Source organism: Babylonia areolata, chromosome 6 (assembly GCF_041734735.1).
Source record: "Babylonia areolata isolate BAREFJ2019XMU chromosome 6, ASM4173473v1, whole genome shotgun sequence".
Taxonomy (NCBI): Eukaryota; Metazoa; Mollusca; class Gastropoda; order Neogastropoda; family Buccinidae; genus Babylonia; species Babylonia areolata.
In genome coordinates this window covers 1,121,628-1,148,779 of record NC_134881.1, presented here as the reverse complement: position 1 = coordinate 1,148,779, position 27,152 = coordinate 1,121,628, and the positions used below count along the sequence as shown (strand labels likewise).

At 45.1% G+C, this 27,152-nt stretch overlaps 1 protein-coding gene across 1 annotated transcript in view; it reads right to left on the bottom strand.

The window, feature by feature from the left end:
• The window catches only part of LOC143282637 (uncharacterized), a 196,627-nt gene that overhangs the window by 90,311 nt on the left and 79,164 nt on the right, over positions 1–27,152 (bottom strand). The window contains exons 6-16 of the mRNA XM_076588286.1: positions 25,822–25,917; positions 22,861–22,997; positions 20,751–20,955; positions 18,572–18,683; positions 17,856–18,010; positions 16,399–16,518; positions 14,683–14,858; positions 10,498–10,648; positions 7,053–7,187; positions 4,182–4,342; positions 697–789 (exon numbers count right to left, since the gene is read on the bottom strand). Coding sequence (XP_076444401.1) covers positions 697–789; positions 4,182–4,342; positions 7,053–7,187; positions 10,498–10,648; positions 14,683–14,858; positions 16,399–16,518; positions 17,856–18,010; positions 18,572–18,683; positions 20,751–20,955; positions 22,861–22,997; positions 25,822–25,917 — 1,541 coding nt within the window. The remainder of the gene's footprint in view (positions 1–696; positions 790–4,181; positions 4,343–7,052; positions 7,188–10,497; positions 10,649–14,682; positions 14,859–16,398; positions 16,519–17,855; positions 18,011–18,571; positions 18,684–20,750; positions 20,956–22,860; positions 22,998–25,821; positions 25,918–27,152) is intronic.

Sequence of the window (27,152 nt, the reverse complement as noted above, 5' to 3'; positions counted from 1 at the left end):
GTTGTGTGTGTGTGTGTATGTGTGTGCGTGTATGTGCATGTGTGTGTGTGTGGTGTTTCTGTGTGTGTGCATGTGTGTGCGTGTGATAGCGTGCTATGTCAATTAAATTATCATTATCACTAACACATAAATCAGCAGCAGGAACCACCAAACACCTATGATGAACACATGACCTCAGTATTGTGATGCCATCACACAAGTACAAGTTAGCCAAATATGTGTCACCATGACCCACTTTTGGTGCCACATGACCGCAATAGATTGTGTGGTCATTCTGATGGTGTTATTGCAGCGTCAGACAGGTCCCCCCCTCCCTCCCCCACTTTCCTAGGATGATAATACCTGTCACCTGATGATGGTGGACATAATATTAAACCTTTATGTTAAAGGTCCCTAAGCCTTTTAAGCCCATTGGAACAGTGAATTCAGGTCCACTGAGTCTAGGGCTTGGCACAGGAAGTCAGGGCCTAATCCTCTCCGTTTGCCGTATCAACCTTCCCGACCAAAGCTGACGCACCAATTGACACCTGGGTAGTGAGGTAACACAGAGTGAAGAGTCTTTCAAGGACACAGCACCACACCAAAACAGGGCCTGGAACCTTCACTGGTCAACACTGGATCACAAGTCCAATGTCCAACTGAATGTAGGGACAAAAAAAAAAAACAAAACAAAACAAAAACAAAACATGGACCAACCTTGCCTCTCCTGTCTCCACAATCAGACCAACTTTCATGCGGAGTTTCTTGTCAATCAGGTGATGATGCACCGCACCCACCGCCACCAGAGAGCTGCACAACCACACTCAACATCATCAACACAGCCACACTCAACATCATCAACACAGCCACACTCAACATCATCAACACAACCACACTCAACATCATCAACACAACCACACTCAACATCATCACTCAACATCATCAACACAGCCACACTCAACATCATCAACACAGCCACACTCAACATCATCACTCAACATCAACAACACAACCACAATGAACATCATCACTCAACATCATCAACACAACCACACTCAACATCATCAACACAGCCACACTCAACATCATCAACACAACCACACTCAACATCATCAACACAACCACACTCAACATCATCAACACAGCCACACTCAACATCATCACTCAACATCATCACTGAACATCATCAACACAACCACACTCAACATCATCACTGAACATCATCACTCAACATCATCAACACAACCACACTGAACATCATCACTGAACATCATCAACACAACCACACTGAACATCATCAACACAACCACACTGAACATCATCACTGAACATCATCAACACAACCACACTGAACATCATCACTCAACATCATCAACACAACCACACTGAACATCATCACTGAACATCATCACTCAACATCATCAACACAACCACACTGAACATCATCACTGAACATCATCAACACAACCACACTCAACATCATCACTGAACATCATCACTGAACATCATCAACACAACCACACTCAACATCATCACTGAACATCATCAACACAACCACACTGAACATCATCACTGAACATCATCAACACAACCACACTCAACATCATCACTGAACATCATCAACACAACCACACTCAACATCATCACTGAACATCATCACTGAACATCATCAACACAACCACACTGAACATCATCACTGAACATCATCACTGAACATCATCAACACAACCACACTCAACATCATCACTGAACCACTGAACATCATCAACACAACCACACTCAACATCATCACTGAACATCATCACTGAACATCATCACTGAACATCATCAACACAACCACACTCAACATCATCACTGAACCACTGAACATCATCAACACAACCACACTGAACATCATCACTGAACATCATCAACACAACCACACTGAACATCATCACTGAACATCATCAACACAACCACACTGAACATCATCACTGAACATCATCAACACAACCACACTCAACATCATCACTGAACATCATCAACACAACCACACTGAACATCATCACTGAACATCATCAACACAACCACACTCAACATCATCACTGAACATCATCAACACAACCACACTCAACATCATCACTGAACATCATCACTCAACATCATCACTGAACATCATCAACACAACCACACTCAACATCATCACTGAACATCATCACTCAACATCATCACTGAACATCATCAACACAACCACACTCAACATCATCACTGAACATCATCACTGAACATCATCAACACAACCACACTCAACATCATCACTCAACATCATCACTGAACATCATCAACACAACCACACTGAACATCATCACTGAACATCATCAACACAGCCACACTCAACATCATCACTCAACATCAACAACACAACCACAATGAACATCATCACTGAACATCATCACTCAACATCATCAACACAACCACACTGAACATCATCACTGAACATCATCAACACAACCACACTGAACATCATCAACACAACCACACTGAACATCATCACTCAACATCATCACTGAACATCATCAACACAACCACACTGAACATCATCACTCAACATCATCAACACAACCACACTGAACATCATCACTGAACATCATCAACACAACCACACTGAACATCATCACTGAACATCATCAACACAACCACACTGAACATCATCACTGAACATCATCACTGAACATCATCATTGAACATCATCACTCAACATCATCACTGAACATCATCACTCAACATCATCACTATCATCACTGTTCAGCCCATAACTGCACAACCACAATTACATTAATAATAACCAGTATTATCATCAAAACCACAATTACATTAATAATAACCAGTATTATCATCAAAACCACAATTACATTAATAATAACCAGTATCATCATCAAAACCACAATGACATTAATAATAAGCAGTATTATCATCAAAACCACAATGACATTAATAATAACCAGTATCATCATCAAAACCACAATGACATTAATAATAACCAGTATCATCATCACTGTCCAGCAGAAAGCTGCACAACCACAATAAACATAAGTATCATTGTTATCACTGTCCACCACAGAGCTGCATAACCACAATTAACATAATGTGTGTGTGTCTCTGTGCGTGTGTGTGCGTGCATATGTGTGCGTGTGTGTGTGTGTGTGTGAGTTCATTCCTTCTTTTGTTGAACATCATTATTAATATTGAATGAAGATTGATTTCATCCCTTTCACAACACCTTTGTATCCCGAGGACATCAGAGTTTTTGTCGCTCCTTTCTCTCAGTGTATGTCTCGATATGCCCATTTTCAGTCTTGCTGGACTTTTCACAAAGGCTTTAGAGGATCTGAGAAATGGGTTGCTGATTGGGCATTCTCACTTTGCGCCTGTGATGTGTGAGATGCCAGCTGTTTTTGGTGTTTGTGTGTATTAGCTTATATGCGTGTACATGTCTGTGAATATATATGCGTACTGCTTTGAATAATTGTTAACTCCAGTGGTAAATCCGAGGTTTTTGTGCATGACTGAGAGTATAAACTTGAGCCGATTTCGCTTCCAATGATGATTTTCTATTTTTCAGGTCCTGTGGGACAGATTGGAGTGTGCTTACAACCCTATTAAAACCAATGAGGTTGGCTGGACTTTAAGAAACATCCATGTTAATGATAATGAAAATTCTTTGCTAAACCCTTGTATACCCCCAGCCTCTTCCCCCACCCAATCCCATCATCTCCCCAACGCCGTCCCTCCCTTGCCCCCTTCCCTCCCCTCACCCTGTTCTGTATTGTGGCCAATGGCCTATGTTCAATAAAACAATTTTGCTCGTTCGTTCGTTTAACGTCTATCCACAATTGTGATTTTAGATGAAAATCCATCACCTTCCCCACCCCCACCCATGCCTAAAATCATCACTACTTTCCATATTCCTCTCTCCTCAATTAGCAAAGAAAAAGAAAAAAAAAAGAATAGAGACAAAATAACAGGAACTAACTATTCCACCAGTAAAATTACAACAAAGAACCAATGGTGCTCACAATCAAATCTGAACTATTTCAAACACAAGACTGCTGATCCACAGGCGTGTGTGTGTGTGTGCGCGCACTACAGTGTATCCTGGTCCATATATCTGGGACTTGAACCCCAGCACACACACACACACCCCAGCGTGGTGGAACACCTACCTGACAGGCACCCAGGCGTGGCCAGCCTTGCGGTCGCTGAGGATCAGCAGTTTGTATCCAGACCCGGCAGCCTCCTCCGCCTCCTGGCAGATCCTCTTCAGGGCTGGCAAGAACCCTTCCTCCCCCTCATCCACCATGTACACTGTGTCAATCTGCTTCGCCTGTCAACGCCAATAAAAACACACATTTGTACAAATGCAATTTGCATTGTCCTGTAGTTTGTTTTGTTTGTTTGTTTGTTTGACTGTGTTTGTGGTTTTGAAGCTCCCACGTTCACCACTTTATCTTGAAGTGGGATTTAATGTGTGACCATTCTGACCCCCCGGCCGATACAGGTAGCTATATTCCCCTTTATCTTGAAGTGGGATTTAATGTGTGACCATTCTGACCCCCCGGCTGATACAGGTAGCCATATTCCCCTTTATCTTGAAGTGGGATTTAATGTGTGACCATTCTTACCCCCCAGCCGATACAGGTAGCTATATTCCCCTTTATCTTGAAGTGGGATTTAATGTGTGACCATTCTGACCCCCCGGCCGATACAGGTAGCTATATTCCCCTTTATCTTGAAGTGGGATTTAATGTGTGACCATTCTGACCCCCCAGCCGGTACAGGTAGCTATATTCCCCTTTATCTTGAAGTGGGATTTAATGTGTGACCATTCTGACCCCCCAGCCGATACAGGTAGCTATATTCCCCTTTATCTTGAAGTGGGATTTAATGTGTGACCATTCTGACCCCCCAGCCGATACAGGTAGCTATATTCCCCTTTATCTTGAAGTGGGATTTAATGTGTGACCATTCTGACCCCCCAGCCGATACAGGTAGCTATATTCCCCTTTCCTGGGTGTGTGTATGTCGGGTATGCCCAGGTTTCCATAACACTCTGAACTATCAGGTGGGTTACAAGATTGTTAACATGCATTCCCCACCTTCCACCCCTTCTGTCGTGTGTGGACTGTTCCCCACCTTCCACCCCTTCTGTCGTGTGTGGACTGTTCCCCACCTTCCACCCCTTCTGTTTGGTGTGGACTGTTCCCTACCTTCCACCCCTTCTGTTTGGTGTGGACTGTTCCCCACCTTCCACCCCGTGTCTTTGGTGTGGACTGTTCCCCACCTTCCACCCCTTCTGTCTGGTGTGGACTGTTCCCCACCTTCCACCCCGTGTCTTTGGTGTGGACTGTTCCCCACCTTCCACCCCTTGTGTCTGGTGTGGACTGTTCCCCACCTTCCACCCCGTGTCTTTGGTGTGGACTGTTCCCCACCTTCCACCCCTTCTGTCTGGTGTGGACTGTTCCCCACCTTCCACCCCTTGTCTTTGGTGTGGACTGTTCCCCACCTTCCACCCCTTCTGTCTGGTGTGGACTGTTCCCCACCTTCCACCCCTTCTGTCTGGTGTGGACTGTTCCCTACCTACCACCCCTTCTGTCTGGTGTGGACTGTTCCCCACCTTCCACCCCTTCTGTTTGGTGTGGACTGTTCCCCACCTTCCACCCCTTCTGTCTGGTGTGGACTGTTCCCCACCTTCCACCTCTGTTTGGTGTGGACTGTTCCCCACCTTCCACCCCTTCTGTCTGGTGTGGACTGTTCCCCACCTTCCACCACTTGTCTTTGGTGTGGACTGTTCCCCACCTTCCACCCCTTCTGTCTGGTGTGGACTGTTCCCCACCTTCCACCCCTTCTGTCTGGTGTGGACTGTTCCCCACCTTCCACCCCTTCTGTTTGGTGTGGACTGTTCCCCACCTTCCACCCCTTCTGTCTGGTGTGGACTGTTCCCCACCTTCCACCTCTGTTTGGTGTGGACTGTTCCCTACCTTCCACCCCTTCTGTTTGGTGTGGACTGTTCCCCACCTTCCACCCCTTCTGTCTGGTGTGGACTGTTCCCTACCTTCCACCCCTTCTGTTTGGTGTGGACTGTTCCCCACCTTCCACCCCTTCTGTCTGGTGTGGACTGTTCCCCACCTTCCACCCCTGTCTGGTGTGGACTGTTCCCCACCTTCCACCCCTTCTGTTTGGTGTGGACTGTTCCCCACCTTCCACCCCTTCTGTTTGGTGTGGACTGTTCTCTACCTTCCACCCCTTCTGTCTGGTGTGGACTGTTCCCCACCTTCCACCCCTTCTGTTTGGTGTGGACTGTTCCCCACCTTCCACCCCTTCTGTCTGGTGTGGACTGTTCCCCACCTTCCACCCCTTCTGTCTGGTGTGGACTGTTCCCCACCTTCCACCCCTTCTGTCTGGTGTGGACTGTTCCCCACCTTCCACCTCTGTTTGCTGTGGACTGTTCCCCACCTTCCACCCCTTCTGTTTGGTGTGGACTGTTCCCTACCTTCCACCCCTTCTGTCTGGTGTGGACTGTTCCCCACCTTCCACCTCTGTTTGCTGTGGACAGTTACAATAACTGCCATAGAAAATTACAATATTTGCCGAAGACAATGACGACACCTGCTGTGGACAGTTACAATAACTGCCATAGAAAATTACAATATTTGCCGAAGACAATGACGACACCTGCTGTGGACAGTTACAATATCTGCCGTGGTTTGTTTCAGTCTCTCAAGGAGGCGTCACTGCGTTTGGACAAACCCATACATGCTACACCATATCTGTTAGGCAGATGCCTGACCAGCAGCATTACCCAACACACTTTGTCAGGCCTTGAGTGCATGCTTTTATATTTGTGTACCTATCAGAGGATTTCTCTTCTGCACAATTTTGCCAGAGGACAACACTCTCGTTGCCATGGGTTCTTTCACAGTGTGCCAAATGTGTGCTGCGCACGGGACCTCAGTTTACCGTCTCATCCGAATGAGCATTGTGCCACCTGCCACAGCTGTGCCTTGGACAATTCCACAGCGTCTCTCTTTCCCTACCTTCCACCCCTTGTGCTTCGTGTGGCGGAGGACCTCAATGTCGTAGAGGGAGATAATCGGCTGCTCCAACCACAGGCGCTGACACTGCTCCGGTGCTGGCTCCAGAATGTTGTGCTCCGGTCCCACAGGGCAGGCCTGAAACAGTCGTCAGGTGTCTGGTTCAATTCTGTCTCTGCCGTACCTTGTCAGGTGTCTGAACCGTACCGCAAGCACGCGCACATGTGTGTGTGTGTGTGTGACTCAGAAAATGAGTGAATGCATGCTTATGTTCATGTATGTATTTGTCCATGTATGAGTGAGTGAGTGGATACACAGATATGCTATGCACAAAGGAAATGTGCGCACCATAGCATGGCTGTGCAGAACACCACCACACCACCTCACAGCACACACTCCATTCCTCACCAAACTACATACTTTCAGTGCAATGCACAATGCAACACACTACACATCACAACACATCACAATTCAAACCCACTTCAGCAGCAGTTGAATCCAGTGCAAAACAAGACAGGTTTCACACACTCTTTCACTGCCAAGGTTCTGCTGTCAGTCACAAAACAAGACAGGTTTCACACACTCTTTCACTGCCAAGGTTCTGCTGTCAGTCACACAACAAGACAGGTTTCACACACTCTTTCACTGCCCAGGTTCTGCTGTCAGTCACACAACAGGACAGGTTTCACACACTCTTTCACTGCCCAGGTTCTGCTGTCAGTCACACAACAAGACAGGTTTCACACACACTCTTTCACTGCCCAGGTTCTGCTGTCAGTCACAAAACAAGACAGGTTTCACACACACTCTTTCACTGCCAAGGTTCTGCTGTCAGTCACAAAACAAGACAGGTTTCACACACTCCCTGTCACACAACAAGACAGGTTTCACACACACTCTTTCACTGCCAAGGTTCTGCTGTCAGTCACAAAACAAGACAGGTTTCACACACTCTTTCACTGCCCAGGTTCTGCTGTCAGTCACAAAACAAGACAGGTTTCACACACACTCTTTCACTGCCAAGGTTCTGCTCTGTCACACAAGACAGGTTTCACACACAGACACTTTCACTGACCAGTTTCTGCTGTCAGTCACACAACACGACAGGTTTCACACACTCTTTCACTGCCCAGGTTCTGCTCTGTCACACAACAAGACAGGTTTCACACACAGACACTTTCACTGCCCAGGTTCTGCTGTCAGTCACACAACACGACAGGTTTCACACACTCTTTCACTGCCCAGGTTCTGCTCTGTCACACAACAAGACAGGTTTCACACACAGACACTTTCACTGCCCAGGTTCTGCTGTCAGTCACACAACACGACAGGTTTCACACACTCTTTCACTGCCCAGGTTCTGCTGTCAGTCACACAACAAGACAGGTTTCACACACTCTTTCACTGCCCAGGTTCTGCTGTCAGTCACACAACATGACAGGTTTCACACACTCTTTCACTGCCCAGGTTCTGCTCTGTCACACAACAAGACAGGTTTCACACACAGACACTTTCACTGCCCAGGTTCTGCTGTCAGTCACAAAACAAGACAGGTTTCACACACTCTTTCACTTCCCAGGTTCTGCTGTCAGTCACAAAACAAGACAGGTTTCACACACACTCTTTCACTGCCAAGGTTCTGCTGTCAGTCACACAACAAGACAGGTTTCACACACTCTTTCACTGCCAAGGTTCTGCTGTCAGTCACACAACAAGACAGGTTTCACACACACTCTTTCACTGCCAAGGTTCTGCTGTCAGTCACAAAACAAGACAGGTTTCACACACTCTCTGTCACACAACAAGACAGGTTTCACACACTCTCTGTCACACAACAAGACAGGTTTCACTCAGACACTTTCACTGCCCAGGTTCTGCTGTCAGTCACACAACAAGACAGGTTTCACACACTCTCTGTCACAAAACAAGACAGGTTTCACACACTCTCTGTCACAAAACAAGACAGGTTTCACACACTCTCTGTCACACAAGACAGGTTTCACACACTCTCTGTCACACAACAAGACAGGTTTCACACACTCTCTGTCACACAACAAGACAGGTTTCACACATTCTCTGTCACACAACAAGACAGGTTTCACACTCTCTGTCACAAAACAAGACAGGTTTCACACACTGTCACAAAACAAGACAGGTTTCACACACTGTCACAAAACAAGACAGGTTTCACACACTCTCTGTCACAAAACAAGACAGGTTTCACACACTCTCTGTCACACAACAAGACAGGTTTCACACACTCTCTGTCACACAACAAGACAGGTTTCACACACTCTGTCACACAACAAGACAGGTTTCACACACACTCTTTCACTGCCCAGTTTCTGCTGTCAGTTACAGGCTTCGGTTCGTGTCAAAACAATACAATGGACTTGTTCACTTCAAACTCAGTCAAGGGCAAAGGTTATTCATTGTTCTATTGCCTGGGAAATTGGCTGCAGATGTGAAGCTTCGATACACTGTAAAAAAAACCGTCCTATTAACATGTCCCCTCAATGTCGACTAAGTCGCCTATGGCGGTGCACTGTCTAGTTGACTTAAGTCATGTAGGGCAGCAAAGTATTTATCATATGATTAAAAAATTTCAAAAACCTTTCTAAGCCAGAACTTAAAGGTATGCCATCAGGAACTCATCAGAAAGGCACAGTATTCTGAGCACTGGCTTATGCCCCTTGCATGAATCGTCAACTGCAACATGGATGAGAACAAGACAAAAGAAGTCAAGATAGCAGAAAGCTTTCTGACTACCATCCCAACCCTTCTGTTTGTCATCCCAGTGAGCCCTGCATCAAATTCGTCTCACTGAAAGGCTTTTTCCATTCCTGCATGAACCCAAAGGAAAGGGAAAGGACACTATTTCCAGATGTGCCCTGACATAATGTGGAGGAAAAACAGTGTATTTTCTGTGTTTTTTTCTGCATCAATATAGCATCAAGTCTGCCAGGGCTGTCAACTCCCGAGGATTGAATGAGTTCAGCTTCCCCCACCCTGCGTTCTTCCAACTTTCCTTTCTTTTTTTCTTCCACTGGTGTAGTGTCATAAAAGGCGAGGGCTGTGCCGATTGAGAGTCTTCCTGGGGACCACAAAGGTAGGTGGGTTGGCCAAGCTGGAGACACAAACACACCAGTGGACTGCCCCGCCCCCCTCCCCTTTCAACTTACAGCACTTCCCTCTGCAACTCAGTCAACTTGTGCTCCAACACAACCTCCCACAAAAATGACAGTTTCATCAGCATGCTGATGTAGATCATTATGTAGAAGAAGAAGGAAAAAAAAGAAGAAGAGGAAGAAGAAGAAGAGGAAGAAGGAGAGGAAGAAGAAGAGGAAGAAGAGGAAGAAGGAGAGGAAGAAGAAGAAGAGGAAGAAGAGGAAGAAGAAGAAGAAGAGGAAGGAGAGGAAGAAGAAGAGGAAGAGGAAGAAGAACTCACCAGGGACATGACGATCTTTTCGCGGAAGGGGTCAATGGGGGGGTTGGTGACCTGAGCGAAGAGCTGTTTAAAGTAGGTGAAGAGCAGAGGGTTGAAGTTGGACAGGCAAGCCAGGGGGGCGTCGTTCCCCATGGAGCCCAGTGCCTCTTTCCTGTACACACACATATATGTCAGTGTTGTTTTCCTCTTGAAATCAATGTTGGACAGGCAAACCAGGGGGGCGTCGTTCCCCATGGAGCCCAGTGCCTCTTTCCTGTACACACACACACATGTCAGTGTTGTTTTCCTCTTGAAATCAATGTTGTTCCCCACACTCTTCCTTTTGAAATGAGTGGTGTTGTTCCCCACTCACTCTTCTTTTTGAAATGAGTGTTGCTGTTCCCCACTCACTCTTCCTTTTGAAATGAGTGTTGCTGTTCCCCACTCACTCTTCCTTTTGAAATGAGTGTTGTTGTTCCCCACTCACTCTTCCTTTTGAAATGAGTGTTGTTGTTCCCCACTCACTCTTCCTTTTGAAATGAATGTTGTTCCTCACTCACTCTTCCTTTTGAAATGAGTGTTGCTGTTCCCCACTCTTCCTTTTGAAATGAGTGTTGTTGTTCCCCCCACTCACTCTTCCTTTTGAAATGAATGTTGTTGTTCCCCACTCACTCTTCCTTTTGAAATGAATGTTGTTGTTCCCCCACTCACTCTTCCTTTTGAAATGAGTGTTGTTGTTCCCCACTCACTCTTCCTTTTGAAATGAATGTTGTTGTTCCCCACTCACTCTTCCTTTTGAAATGAACGTTGTTGTTCCCCACTCACTCTTCCTTTTGAAATCAATGTTGTTGTTCCCCACTCACTCTTCCTTTTGAAATGAGTGTTGTTGTTCCCCACTCACTCTTCCTTTTGAAATCAATGTTGTTGTTCCTCACTCTTCCTTTTGAAATGAATGTTGTCCCCCACTCACTCTTCCTTTTGAAATCAATGTTGTCCCCCACTCACTCTTCCTTTTGAAATCAATGTTGTTGTTCCTCACTCTTCCTTTTAAAATGAGTGTTGTTGTTCCCCCACTCACTCTTCCTTTTGAAATGAGTGTTGTTGTTCCCCCACTCACTCTTCCTTTTGAAATCAATGTTGTTGTTCCCCCACTCACTCTTCCTTTTGAAATGAATGTTGTTCCCCACTCACTCTTCCTTTTGAAATGAGTGTTGTTGTTCCCCCACTCACTCTTCCTTTTGAAATCAATGTTGTTGTTCCCCCACTCACTCTTCCTTTTGAAATCAATGTTGTTGTCCCCCACTCACTCTTCCTTTTGAAATCAATGTTGTTGTTCCCCCACTCACTCTTCCTTTTGAAATCAATGTTGTTGTTCCCCCACTCACTCTTCCTTTTGAAATGAATGTTGTTCCCCACTCACTCTTCCTTTTGAAATGAATGTTGTTGTTCCCCCACTCACTCTTCCTTTTGAAATCAATGTTGTTGTCCCCCACTCACTCTTCCTTTTGAAATGAATGTTGTTCCCCACTCACTCTTCCTTTTGAAATGAGTGTTGTTGTTCCCCACTCACTCTTCCTTTTGAAATCAATGTTGTTGTCCCCCACTCACTCTTCCTTTTGAAATGAGTGTTGTTGTTCCCCCACTCACTCTTCCTTTTGAAATGAGTGTTGTTGTTCCCCCACTCACTCTTCCTTTTGAAATGAGTGTTGTTGTTCCCCCACTCACTCTTCCTTTTGAAATGAATGTTGTTGTTCCCCACTCACTCTTCCTTTTGAAATCAATGTTGTTGTTCCCCACTCACTCTTCCTTTTGAAATCAATGTTGTTGTTCCCCCACTCACTCTTCCTTTTGAAATGAGTGTTGTTGTTCCTCCACTCATTCCTTTTGAAATCAATGTTGTTCCCCACTCACTCTTCCTTTTGAAATGAATGTTGTTTTTCCCCACTCACTCTTCCTTTTGAAATGAATGTTGTTGTTCCCCCACTCACTCTTCCTTTTGAAATCAATGTTGTTGTCCCCCACTCACTCTTCCTTTTGAAATCAATGTTGTTGTTCCCCACTCACTCTTCCTTTTGAAATGAATGTTGTTGTTCCCCACTCACTCTTCCTTTTGAAATCAATGTTGTTGTTCCCCACTCACTCTTCCTTTTGAAATGAGTGTTGTTGTTCCCCACTCACTCTTCCTTTTGAAATGAGTGTTGTTGTTCCCCCCACTCACTCTTCCTTTTGAAATGAGTGTTGTTGTTCCCCCCACTCACTCTTCCTTTTGAAATGAGTGTTGTTGTTCCCCACTCACTCTTCCTTTTGAAATGAGTGTTGTTGTTCCCCCCACTCACTCTTCCTTTTGAAATGAGTGTTGTTGTTCCCCACTCACTCTTCCTTTTGAAATGAATGTTGTTGTTCCCCACTCACTCTTCCTTTTGAAATGAGTGTTGTTGTTCCCCACTCACTCTTCCCTTTGAAATCAATGTTGTTGTTCCCCACTCACTCTTCCTTTTGAAATGAATGTTGTTGTTCCCCACTCACTCTTCCTTTTGAAATGAATGTTGTTGTTCCCCACTCACTCTTCCCTTTGAAATCAATGTTGTTGTTCCCCACTCACTCTTCCTTTTGAAATCAATGTTGTTGTTCCCCACTCACTCTTCCCTTTGAAATGAATGTTGTTGTTCCCCACTCACTCTTCCTTTTGAAATGAGTGTTGTTGTTCCCCACTCACTCTTCCTTTTGAAATGAATGTTGTTGTTCCCCACTCACTCTTCCTTTTGAAATCAATGTTGTTGTTCCCCACTCACTCTTCCTTTTGAAATGAATGTTGTTGTTCCCCCCACTCACTCTTCCTTTTGAAATCAATGTTGTTGTTCCCCACTCACTCTTCCTTTTGAAATGAGTGTTGTTGTTCCCCACTCACTCTTCCTTTTGAAATGAGTGTTGTTGTTCCCCCACTCACTCTTCCTTTTGAAATGAGTGTTGTTGTTCCCCCACTCACTCTTCCTTTTGAAATCAATGTTGTTGTTCCCCACTCACTCTTCCTTTTGAAATGAGTGTTGTTGTTCCCCACTCACTCTTCCTTTTGAAATCAATGTTGTTGTTCCCCACTCACTCTTCCTTTTGAAATGAATGTTGTTGTTCCCCACTCACTCTTCCTTTTGAAATGAGTGTTGTTGTTCCCCACTCACTCTTCCCTTTGAAATCAATGTTGTTGTTCCCCACTCACTCTTCCTTTTGAAATGAATGTTGTTGTTCCCCACTCACTCTTCCTTTTGAAATGAGTGTTGTTGTTCCCCACTCACTCTTCCTTTTGAAATCAATGTTGTTGTTCCCCACTCACTCTTCCTTTTGAAATCAATGTTGTTGTTCCCCACTCACTCTTCCCTTTGAAATGAATGTTGTTGTTCCCCACTCACTCTTCCTTTTGAAATGAATGTTGTTGTTCCCCACTCACTCTTCCTTTTGAAATGAGTGTTGTTGTTCCCCACTCACTCTTCCCTTTGAAATCAATGTTGTTGTTCCTCACTCTTCCTTTTGAAATGAATGTTGTTGTTCCCCCACTCACTCTTCCTTTTGAAATCAATGTTGTTGTTCCCCACTCACTCTTCCTTTTGAAATGAATGTTGTTCCCCCACACTCCTCCTTTTGAAATGAATGTTGTTGATTTGATTTGATTTGATATGGATACTTATACAGAGAATCCTCAGTCGGAGACCGAGCTCCACTTTGCAAACTCAGGGTCATTTACACAACAGTCTGTCTACCTGGGCACAGTCCACAGATGGCTGCCACTGGGTGCTCATCAGTGGTTTCCTGTGTCTTTCAATCAGATTTCAGGCATGCTTACATACACACTTAGACACATGTAACATTTCATGTGTATGATGGTCTTGTTTATTTACCCAGCCATGTAGGCAGCCATACTCCGTTTTCGAGGGTGTGCATACTGGGTATATTCTTGTTTCCATCACCCACCGAATGCTGACATGGATTACAGGATCTTTAACATGTGTATTTGATCTTCTGCTTGCGTATACACATGAAGGGGATTCAGGCACTAGCAGGTCTGCACATATGTCGACCTGGGAGATTGAAACAATCTTCACCCTTTACCACAAAGTGCCCTTATCAAGATTCGAACCTGGGACCCTCAGACTGAAAGACCAACACTTTAACCACTCGGCTATTGCACCCTTCATTGCTGTTCCCACTACTCACTTTTCCTTGACCATTGGCAGTACCAGGAGGTTGATGCCGTCCATGGTGTAGTTGTAGAGCAACATGCGGGGGTCTGTCTCCAGGTAACCACCCACCGCCGACATCTGGCGGATGGACGACAGCTTGTGCACCGCCATCTGGTCGTGGTGTTCCCGCAGCTCCGCCATCGTCATCGTCTGTCATGTGACAAACACACAGATACACAACACACACACAAACAAATGCACACACAACACAAACACACACAAATGCACACACATACACACACACAACACACAAAAATGCACACGAGCATACAAACATACATGCATGCACACATGTTTGTGCACACACACACATACAACACAAACACACACAAATACACACACACACACACACATATACACAACACACAGAAACGCATATGTGCGCGTACACACACATGCACGCACATATCCACGAATACACACACATACACAACACAAACACAATCATACAAACACACACACACACACACACACAACACTCATATACACACACACACAAATGTACACACACACACAGAAATGCACATGTGTACGCGTGCACGCACATATGCATGCATGCATACACACACACACATACAAATCACACATACACATACCACACACATACACACACCACACACATCATACACACCACACACATATACACAACACACAGAAACGCACATGTGTGCGCACACACACATGCATGCACATATCCATGAATACACACACATACACAACACAAACACAATCATACAAACACACACACACACAACACTCACACACACACACACAGAGAAATGCACATGTGCACGCATGCACACACATACGCATGCATGCATACACACACATTCATACGAAGTACTTAAGTAAACATCTCAAATAGAATACTTCAACTAGCAAAAATCAAAAAGATCTTTAATGTCCATTCACAAAAACTCTTCTTCGGTGCACATATTCTGCCAGTAATTGATTATGCATCAACTTTATGGGACAGCTGTAGCCTCTCAAACTTGAAGTTTATTCACCGTATGTATAAAAGAGCACTGAAAATAGTATTGTTAAAACCGAACTCCCTGACCCCAATGGACTATAAACAACTTAATATATTATCTTTTCACAATAGGCTGTACTTCAACAAAGCTGTTTGCATGCATAATGTTATGTATGGAAATGCTCCAAAAAAGATTGCAGACACATTTAAAACTAATGAACACAGACACAACCACATGCTCTGCATACCCAGACCAAGAAACAACCTTTACAAATCCAGCTTTCTGTATTCTGGTGGAAAATTATGGAATAATCTCCCACTCACTCTGAAAAGTATTGTAAATAAAAACGTGTTTAAGAAAAATCTGAAGAATCACCTCATTGAAAATAATTAACAGCAATACAAATTTTGATCTGTTAGTCTAATAGTCCTATTATCAATTGTGAAATGTTTTGTATATGCTTGTGTTGGCAATGATTTTGCACTATATGAGGGAACATGTGCATGTGGGTGTAATTGTGTCCGAGAATTTGTGTTCAGTGGTGTGTGTTTGTGTGTGTGTGTGTGTGTGTGAAATGGAAATGCAGTTGTGTATTTCTTTATCACAATATTCTTGTATATATATATATATATTCATTCTGTTATTATTATACAATACAACACAACACAATACAACGCAACAAACCCTGACAACACGACAACGGTTATCAAGCTGACCTCTTGCAGCCACTGGCCAACAGGTCGGAGGGCGGCAATGTTGGCCTTGAGCACTTCGTCCTTCATGAACACCTTCTTCTGGGTGTCCACCAGCAGCATGCGGCCTGGCTTCAGTCGTCCCTGACAGACACACACACATTGTTCACCGTCATTCAGAACTCCTGTGCACATCCATCATTCTCCTCATTAGAAAAAGGAAATTTTAAAATATGATTTAAAACAGATGCAGTGCAAACAGATAAGGCCGCATGCTTTGACACTTTCAGAAAAAAACCCAAAAAAACCCCAAAACAAACCAACCCTGAAACCTGCAAGGATACTAAGAAGGTGAAATAAACTGCAAATGCACATTGGAGGATGGGTGTGGGTGTGAAGGAGTTAATCAATCAATTAACACACTCACTGCCACCCTCAACTTACACATGCCTTTTTGACACCTTCTTGAAAACAATCAGAAACCTACAAGAAAAAAAGGACAGATAAAATAATCTGAAAATGCACACTTGGGGGCTGAAAGAAACAACTCAACAGTATCCATTTCAGCTTCTCAAGGAGGTGTCAGTGTGTCTGGACAAAGCCACATCTGCTACACCACATCTGCTGAGCAGACACCTGACCAGCAGCACAGCCCAGAGTGCTGAGTCAGGCCTTGAGTGCATACATACATATTTGTTTGCGTACCTATCCCAGAGGATTACATCTACTGAATTTTGCCAGAGGACAACACTCCAGTTGCCATGGGTTCTTTTTCAGTACGCCAAGTGCGTGCTGCACATGGGATCTCCATTTATAGTCTCATTCTAATGACAAGACGCTCCGTTTGATTTTCTAGTCAAGCTTTGGAGAAAGGACAAGAGCAGAATTTCAACCCCGACCCCGACAGACTGTGTACTGGCAGAGGATCTTCACCACTCTGCCACAATCCTCTTTCAAATTCTTCTTCTTCCTTCCGTCGTGGGCTGCAACTCCCATGTTCACTCCTATGTACAGGAATGGGCTTTTACATGTACCACTATTTTTACCCCATCATGTGGGTATCCATACTCCGTTTTCAGGGGTGTGCATGCTGGTTATGTTATTTACATGTTTGACTATTTTTACCCCACCATGCGGGTATCCATACTCTGTTTTCAGGGGTGTGCATGCTGGTTATGTTCTTGTTTCCATAACCCATTGAATGCTGATACGGATTACAGGATCTTTAACGTGCGTATTTGATCTTCTGCTTGCATATACACAGGAATGGGGTTCAGGCACGAGCAGGTCTGCATATAGTCTGACCTGGGAGATCGAACAACTCTCCAACCTTTACCCACCAGGTGCCATTACCGAGATTCTAACCAGGGACCCTCAGATTTAAAGTCCAACGCTTTAACCACTCCACTACTGCACCCATCAAATAGATGAATGAATAAATAAATCAGTTAACCCATTCACTGCCGCCACTATCCTCTCACCTTGCGCACAACCTCCTGGGGCTCCCTGTCGGTGACGCCCACCTCACTTGACATGTACATGAAGTTGTCGCTGGTGACATAGTACCGCGATGGTCGCAGGCCGTTCCGATCCAGGATGGCGCCGATGTAACGCCCATCCGTGAATGTCAGCAGGGCTGGAACAGTTTGTTGTTCATGACAAAAATCACATGAAAGGGTTTTGTTGTTGCTGTGGTTTGTTAGGAGGTCGTATCTACACATGCAGTCACAGCCACCCCCTCCCCCTTTCCCACACACACCAAAAATTAATGCAAAAAAGTTTGGGAAAGAATGTTGATGTGATGATGCGGTGACAGGTTTTGTGGCCTGTGCAATGATAATGCAGTGTGGAGAGGTATGGTACAGTGTGACATGTGGAGTGATCATATGTGTGTATGTGGAGAAATGTGGATGTATGCCTTGTGGTGACCTGAAGCAGTTTGGACAGGTATCATGTCAACACACACACACCACTGCCAAAAAGATACAGATTATGTGCTGTTGTACTCACTCTCATTCACACACACACACACACACATACTCATTAACTCACTCACTCTCTCACACATACACACTCTCTCATATCTCCACTCATTAACTCACTCACTCTCTCATACACACACACTCTCTCGTATCTCAACCACCACCCCAATGCACACAACCACACACACTCTCTCTCTCTTCTCTCCCTCACTCACCTGGTCCATCCCATGGTTCCATACCGAAGGCGGCCCACCTGTAGAACGCTTTCTTTTCCTCCGTCATGTTCTTGTCGTTCTGCCACGCCTCTGGTACCATCGTCATCACCGCCTGGAGATACATCATATTGCTTCATCATGTCTAGTGTTGAATAATTTGTACATCAAATATATTAGTGTTGAATATGTGCATCATTAAATATCTTTAGTTATTCTCTACATTAAATAATCTTGTATCAAATCATCTGTACATCAATTACCTTGTTAAATAATTTGCACTTCAATTATTTTGTATGAAATAAATAGTACTTATTTGTACATCAAATATTTTTCATTCAACAATTTGTAAATCAGATGTCTTGCATTAGATCATTCATCAATCAAATATTTAGTATTGAAAAATGTACATCAAATATTATGTACTGAATAATTTGTAGATCAAATACCTTGTATTAAATAATTTGTACAGTGAATATTTGCATCTTGAAAATTTTCTTCCAATACTTGTTCCAAGTGTTGGGGTTTGTCTGCATGCAGCCATGGCTTGTCCAACAGAACTTGTGCTTCGTGCAAACTTGCAAAACTTTCACCATAAATATGATAATGAGCTGAATTCTTTTAGCTTATGGTACTCGGGAGAGAAAGAGCTCTCTCACACCCTACTCACCCACCTCCCCCCTCCCCCACACACACCCATCCCAAACACACACCCCACTCACCCACTCCAAACACATTTCACCCTCCCCCCACACACACACCCATCACATATCGTATTCACACACACACACCCCCCAATCACAACACTTCACCCCCCCCACACACACACACACCCACCTCACCCCCCCCCCATACACACCCATCACACACCCTATTCACCCAACACCCACCCCAAACACAACATTTCACCCTCCCCCCCCCCCCCCCCCCCCACACACACACCCATCACACACCGTATTCACCCACACACCCACCCCAAACACAATTCACCCCCCCACACACACACACCCCACTCACCCCACACACACCCATCACACACCCTATTCACCCAACACCCACCCCAAACATAACACTTCACCCCCCCCCACACACACACACACCCTACTCACCCACATACCCACCCCAAACACACACCTCAACCCCCCCCCACACACACACACACACACCCTACTCACCCACATACCCACCCCAAACACCTCAACCCCCCCCCCCCCCCCCACACACACACACACCCTACTCACCCACATACCCACCCCAAACACACACCTCAACCCCCCCCCCCACACACCCACCCCAAACACAACACTTCACCCCCCCCCACACACACACACACACCCACCCCAAACACAACACTTCACCCCCCCCCCCCCCCCACACACACACACACACACCCAAAACACAACACTTCACCCCCCCCACACACACACACACCCTACTCACCCCCACAGCTACCCAAAACACAACACTTCACCCCCACCCCCACCCCCACACCCCACTCACCCACCCCAAACACAACACCTTACCCACACACTACCATCACACACCCTAATCACCTACACACCCACCCCAAACACAACACCTTACCCACACATTACCATCACACACCCTAATCACCTACACACCCACCCCAAACACAACACCTTACCCACACACTACCATCACACACCCTAATCACCTACACACCCACCCCAAACACAACACCTTACCCACACACTACCATCACACACCCTAATCACCTACACACCCACCCCAAACACAACACCTTACCCACACACTACCATCACACACCCTAATCACCTACACACCCACCCCAAACACAACACCTTAACCCCCTCCCCCCCACACACACCCTACTCACCCTCACACAGCACCTCCACCACACACCCACTCATCATATATCCTACTCACCCCTCCAGCCCCCACCACATACACACCCTCACACCCCCCCCCCCCAAAAAAAAAACAAAAAACCCCACACCCATTCCCCACACACCTTCCCCAACCCATCCACCCCACTTGCAACATTTCCACCCACACACACATCATCACACACCCTACTCACCTCCCACCCACCCCACACCAACTCCCCCAAACCCAACCCCTTCCCCATTCCACCATCAACCACAACTCCCCCACCCTAACCCCCACCCCACCCCTCCCACTCCCCTCTCCAACACCAGACCTCGGGCAGCTCCCTGCCGCCGGCCATGCAGAGGAACTCCAGCACGTTGTCCACGCAGCCCGAGTCAGACATGCCTTCCTCCACCACGGGGTACAGCTCAGACAGGCGGTCGCCGTACACAGAGCTGCTCATCACCCCCTCCCGCGCCTTCATCAGGTTGTGGTTGCCTCGCAGGGTGTTGATCTCTCCGTTGTGCGCCAGGTATCTGCAGGGCGTGGGGAGAACAGTTCACTGGTGGTGTTGGTATTGTTGGTGTTAAGTGTCATCATCACCACTGTCAACATCATTGTCAGTATCGTCACTGTCACTGTCATCATCATCACCATCCCCCCTCCCCCCCAGAGGGTTGGGGGGGAGGGGGGATAGGGAGGGGGAGAATTCAGTGTTGCTGGTGTTGGCGTTGGGGTCATCTTCACCTTTATCAACATCACTGTCATCATCACAACTGTCAGCATCGTCGTTTGTCATCACTGTCATCATCATTGCCATTGTTGTCATCAGTGTCATTATCATTACTGTCGTCATTATCATTACTGTCATCATCATCATCGTGAGTGTCATTATCACTGGTGTCGCTATTGTTGTCGTCGTAATCACCATAACTATCATCATCACTGTCATCCTCATCGTTATAACTGTCAGCATCTTCATCATCCCTGTCATTATCATCCTCCTCAGCATCATCACTGTCATTATCATTGTCCTCGCCACCATCACTGTCATCATCATCATCATCCTCACCACCATCACTGTCATCATCATCATCATCCTCGCCACCATCACTGTCATCATCATCATCATCATCACCACCATCACTGTCATCATCATCATCATCCTCACCACCATCACTGTCATCATCATCATCATCACCACCATCACTGTCATCACCATCATCCTCACCACCATCACTGTCATCATCCTCACCACCATCACTGTCATCATCATCATCCTCACCACCATCACTGTCATCATCATCATCATCACCACCATCACTGTCATCATCATCATCATCATCACCACCATCACTGTCATCATCATCATCATCATCACCACCATCACTGTCATCATCATCACCACCATCACTGTCATCATCATCACCACCATCACTGTCATCATCATCATCATCATCCTCACCACCATCACTGTCATCATCATCATCATCATCATCACCACCATCACTGTCATCATCATCATCACCACCATCACTGTCATCATCATCATCATCATCATCACCACCATCACTGTCATCATCATCATCACCACCATCACTGTCATCATCATCATCACCACCATCACTGTCATCATCATCATCATCACCACCATCACTGTCATCATCATCACCATCACTGTCATCATCATCATCATCATCACCATCACTGTCATCATCATCATCACCATCACTGTCATCATCATCATCATCACCACCATCACTGTCATCATCATCACCATCACTGTCATCATCATCATCACCATCACTGTCATCATCATCATCATCACCACCATCACTGTCATCATCATCATCACCATCACTGTCATCATCATCATCATCACCACCATCACTGTCATCATCATCATCACCATCACCACCATCACTGTCATCATCACCATTACTGTCATCATCATCATCACCACCATCACTGTCATCATCACCATCACTGTCATCATCATCATCATCACCACCATCACTGTCATCATCATCACCATCACTGTCATCATCATCATCATCACCATCACTGTCATCATCATCATCATCATCACTGTCATCATCATCATCATCACCACCATCACTGTCATCATCATCACCATCACTGTCATCATCATCATCACCATCACCACCATCACTGTCATCATCATCATCATCACCACCATCACTGTCATCACCATCATCACTGTCGTCATCATCATCATCATGATCATCATCATCACCATCACTGTCATCATCATCATCACCATCACCACCATCACTGTCCTCACCACCATCACTGTCCTCGTCACCATCATCATCACCACCATCACTGTCATCATCATCATCCTTGTCACCATCACTGTCATCATCATCATCGTCCTCAGCATCATCCCTGTCGTCATCATCACCATCATCACCACTGACCTCTGTGGGTGTGCACGTTCCCAGCTGGGGAAGGTGTTGGTGGAGAAGCGGCTGTGCACGAGGGCCAGGTGGGACTGGTAGTCAGGGTCACACAGGTCAGTGTAGTACTGCCACAGCTGGGCCGTGCTCAGCAGTCCCTGTTCCATGGGAGAGGAGGGTACCAGAGGGGGGGGGGGGGGGGGGGCAGTGGTGTTACAAGTTTGTGTTGCCATTGTGTATGTGTGTCATGTCAGCATAATTATCAACATTTGATTTGAATGCGTGTTGTGTTGTGCTGAAAAGCATTGCGAGGCATTATACTGTACTGTGCTGTACTGTCCTGTGTTGTATTATGTTGTATATGGCATTGCATGGCATTATACTGTACTGTGCTGTACTGTCCTGTGTTGTATTATGTTGTATATGGCATTGCATGGCATTATACTGTACTGTGCTGTACTGTCCTGTGTTGTATCATGTTCTATAGCATTGCATGGCATTATACTGTACTGTGCTGTACTGTCCTGTGTTGTATCGTGTTGTATGGCATTGCGAGGCATTATACTGTACTGTGCTGTACTGTCCTGTGTTGTATGGCATTGTATGGCATTATACTGTACTGTGCTGTACTGTCCTGTGTTGTATCGTGTTGTATGGCATTGCATGGCATTATACTGTACTGTGCTGTACTGTCCTGTGTTGTATGGCATTGTATGGCATTATACTGTACTGTGCTGTACTGTCCTGTGTTGTATCGTGTTGTATGGCATTGCATGGCATTATACTGTACTGTGCTGTACTGTCCTGTGTTGTATGGCATTGTATGGCATTATACTGTCCTGCCCTGTCCTGTCCTGTGTTGTATGGCACTGTATGGCATTATACTGTACTGTGCTGTACTGTCCTGTGTTGTATGGCATTGCATGGCATTATACTGTCCAGTACTGTCCTGTCCTGTGTTGTATGGCATTGCATGGCATTATACTGTCCTGTCCTGTACTGTCCTGTGTTGTATGGCATTGCATGGCATTATACTGTCCTGTCCTGTCCTGTGTTGTATGGCATTGCATGGCATTATACTGTCCTGTACTGTCCTGTGTTGTATGGCATTGCATGGCATTATACTGTACTGTACTGTACTGTCCTGTGTTGTATGGCATTGCATGGCATTATACTGTCCTGTACTGTCCTGTCCTGTGTTGTATGGCATTGCATGGCATTATACTGTACTGTGCTGTACTGTCCTGTGTTGTATGGCATTGCATGGCATTATACTGTCCTGTACTGTCCTGTCCTGTGTTGTATGGCATTGCATGGCATTATACTGTCCTGCCCTGTCCTGTCCTATAATGTATGGCATTGCATGGCATTATACTGTCCTGCCCTGTCCTGTCCTATAATGTATGGCATTGCATGGCATTATACTGTCCTGCCCTGTCCTGTCCTATAATGTATGGCATTGCATGGCATTATACTGTCCTGCCCTGTCCTGTCCTATAATGTATGGCATTGCATGGCATTATACTGTCCTGTCCTGTGTTTGTGTTGTATCATATTGCACTGTATCACACTGCATTAGTTCTTGTCATGACAGATTTCTCTCTTTGAAATTCAGGCTGCAGTCCCTGGGAAGAGTATGCTACCACAATGCAGCACCACTTCCCCTTCCCTCCGCCTGAAAGTGTATCTGCTTTACTTTCAAAGCACATTTTTCAACAAATTGTGCCACGCACAACCATTTGTTGCCATGGGTTCTTTTACATGAGCTCCGGGCATGCTGCACACAAACCTTGGTTTATCATCTCATCTGAATGATAATCACCCAGACTCAAGACTTAGTGGAGAGTTAGTAGAAATCTTGGTGCATGCACCCAAAGCCAAACCCACAGACACTCATTTCCTAGCTGACCACTCAGCCATGGCTCCTTTCACCAACAGTTCCTGGACAGAAAGTACAAGAAACAGAAAGGAGTTCCTGGACAGAAAGTACAAGAAACAGAAAGGAGTTCCTGGACAGAAAGTACAAGAAACAGAAAGGAGTTCCTGGACAGAAAGTACAAGAAACAGAAAGGAGTTCCTGGACAGAAAGTACAAGAAAGAGAAAGGAGTTCCTGGACAGAAAGTACAAGAAACAGAAAGGAGTTCCTGGACAGAAAGTACAAGAAACGGAAAGGAGCTCCTGGACAGAAAGTACAAGAAACAGAAAGGAGTTCCTGGACAGAAAGTACAAGAAACGGAAAGGAGCTCCTGGACAGAAAGTACAAGAAACAGAAAGGAGTTCCTGGACAGAAAGTACAAGAAACGGAAAGGAGCTCCTGGACAGAAAGTACAAGAAAGAGAAAGGAGTTCCTGGACAGAAAGTACAAGAAACAGAAAGGAGTTCCTGGACAGAAAGTACAAGAAACAGAAAGGAGTTCCTGGACAGAAAGTACAAGAATCAGAAAGGAGCTCCTGGACAGAAAGTACAAGAATCAGAAAGGAGTTCCTGGACAGAAAGTACAAGAAACAGAAAGGAGTTCCTGGACAGAAAGTACAAGAAACGGAAAGGAGTTCCTGGACAGAAAGTACAAGAAACAGAAAGGAGTTCCTGGACAGAAAGTACAAGAAACAGAAAGGAGTTCCTGGACAGAAAGTACAAGAAACAGAAAGGAGTTCCTGGACAGAAAGTACAAGAAACAGAAAGGAGTTCCTATGTTAAAATCTCTGCACACATACTCTCAGCACCCAAATGCTGTTGACATGTTGTTCCCCCCCCCCCCTCTCCTGTCCAAAGGTTAAACAACAGTCAGACAGAAACAACTTCTCTTGTAATCTTTCACCATTTCCACGCCCTTTCTGTCCATGTAAGAACAATTTAGCATCGCTGTCATGTAGTATGTAGTTTTTTGACCACATGTATCATATTCATAATCATAGCAACAGAAGGAACCAATAGTTTTTCATCAATAAATCAGAGAAAACATTTCTCCCATCACTGCTTACCTTATACACAATGGTATCAGTGCTTAAACTGCAGATGTAGAACCGAACTCCAGGCTGCGGAACATGGTGAGAGGCATATTTTCGCAGCAAGTATATCTGCAGAAAGAGAGAATCATCCAATAAGTGTAAATTATTATCATTGTTTTCTTAAACAATCTTTTTCAACATTCCAACTATTATTATCATTTTGTGAAACAACAGTATTTTCCTTTCTTTTTTTCAAACAGATTTAAGGTTTTGCACTCTTCTGCTTTATTTCCTCATTCTCACAAGTGACATTCCTTTAACAATTAACACAGAGGATAATTCTAATCTCATGTCAAAGAGAACAAGAGCAAGAACAAGAAATATGAATATTCTGTCACACACACACACACACACTTTCTATTAAATGCTTGTACACAAAATCTATACTTTCCATGAACATGAACTTTGTGTGTGTGTGCGTGTGTGTGTTTTATTTGTTGCTGAATAATTCCGGTAGTGGGTTGAAAAACAATTCCTTCAATTCACATGTAAGTCACACCATACCTAACTCAGCACCCCCACTCCCACGTAGTCCACATTGCTGCAATAATCTATAATAAGTATGAGATTCATTTCCTTTACACCTCTTACAATATTTGTTTCTTTCAAGCATTACTGAGAATTATTCACAGGTACCCAACATAATGATCAATTTTACAACAACAACAAACTATTCAAAAGCAGCAGGAAAAGTTTCTTTGTGTGACTGACATTCTGAATGAAGATGGACCAACATCTGCCTTCATTGCTCTGCCATCGTCATCAAACAACAGCCTGCAGCTGTTTTACATAGCAATAACTTTAAAAGTCACTGGTGGTGAATATCACAGACTGCATTATATATGCCCTGTTGCACAGTGTGGGGAAAAGAGAGACTCACTGATTTTGCCTTGCTGCAGACCATAGGGAGGCAGAGTGGTTATATACATATACAGAGAGAGAGAGAGAGAGTGTGTGTGTGTGCATGTGTGTGTGCATGTGTGTGTGCATGCATCTGAATAGTGCTTGCACTGTATGCCTGTGTGTTTGTTACAGTATACATATGAAAGGCACCATGGCAGAATCAGTGACGCACTGGACTTGTGTTCACCAGTGTTCACCAGTGAACAGAGTTCGAGACTTTGTGTCATCATGGTGCTGTGTCCCTGGGAAATGCACTTTACTCTATTTCCCCATTCTACCCACATGTGCATGGGATCCTGACTTTGGTGGAAAGAGGGTTGGGGCCAGAGAGGGTTGGGACCAGAGAGGGACCAGAGAGGGTTGGGACCAGAGAGGGTTGGGACCAGAGAGGGACCAGAGAG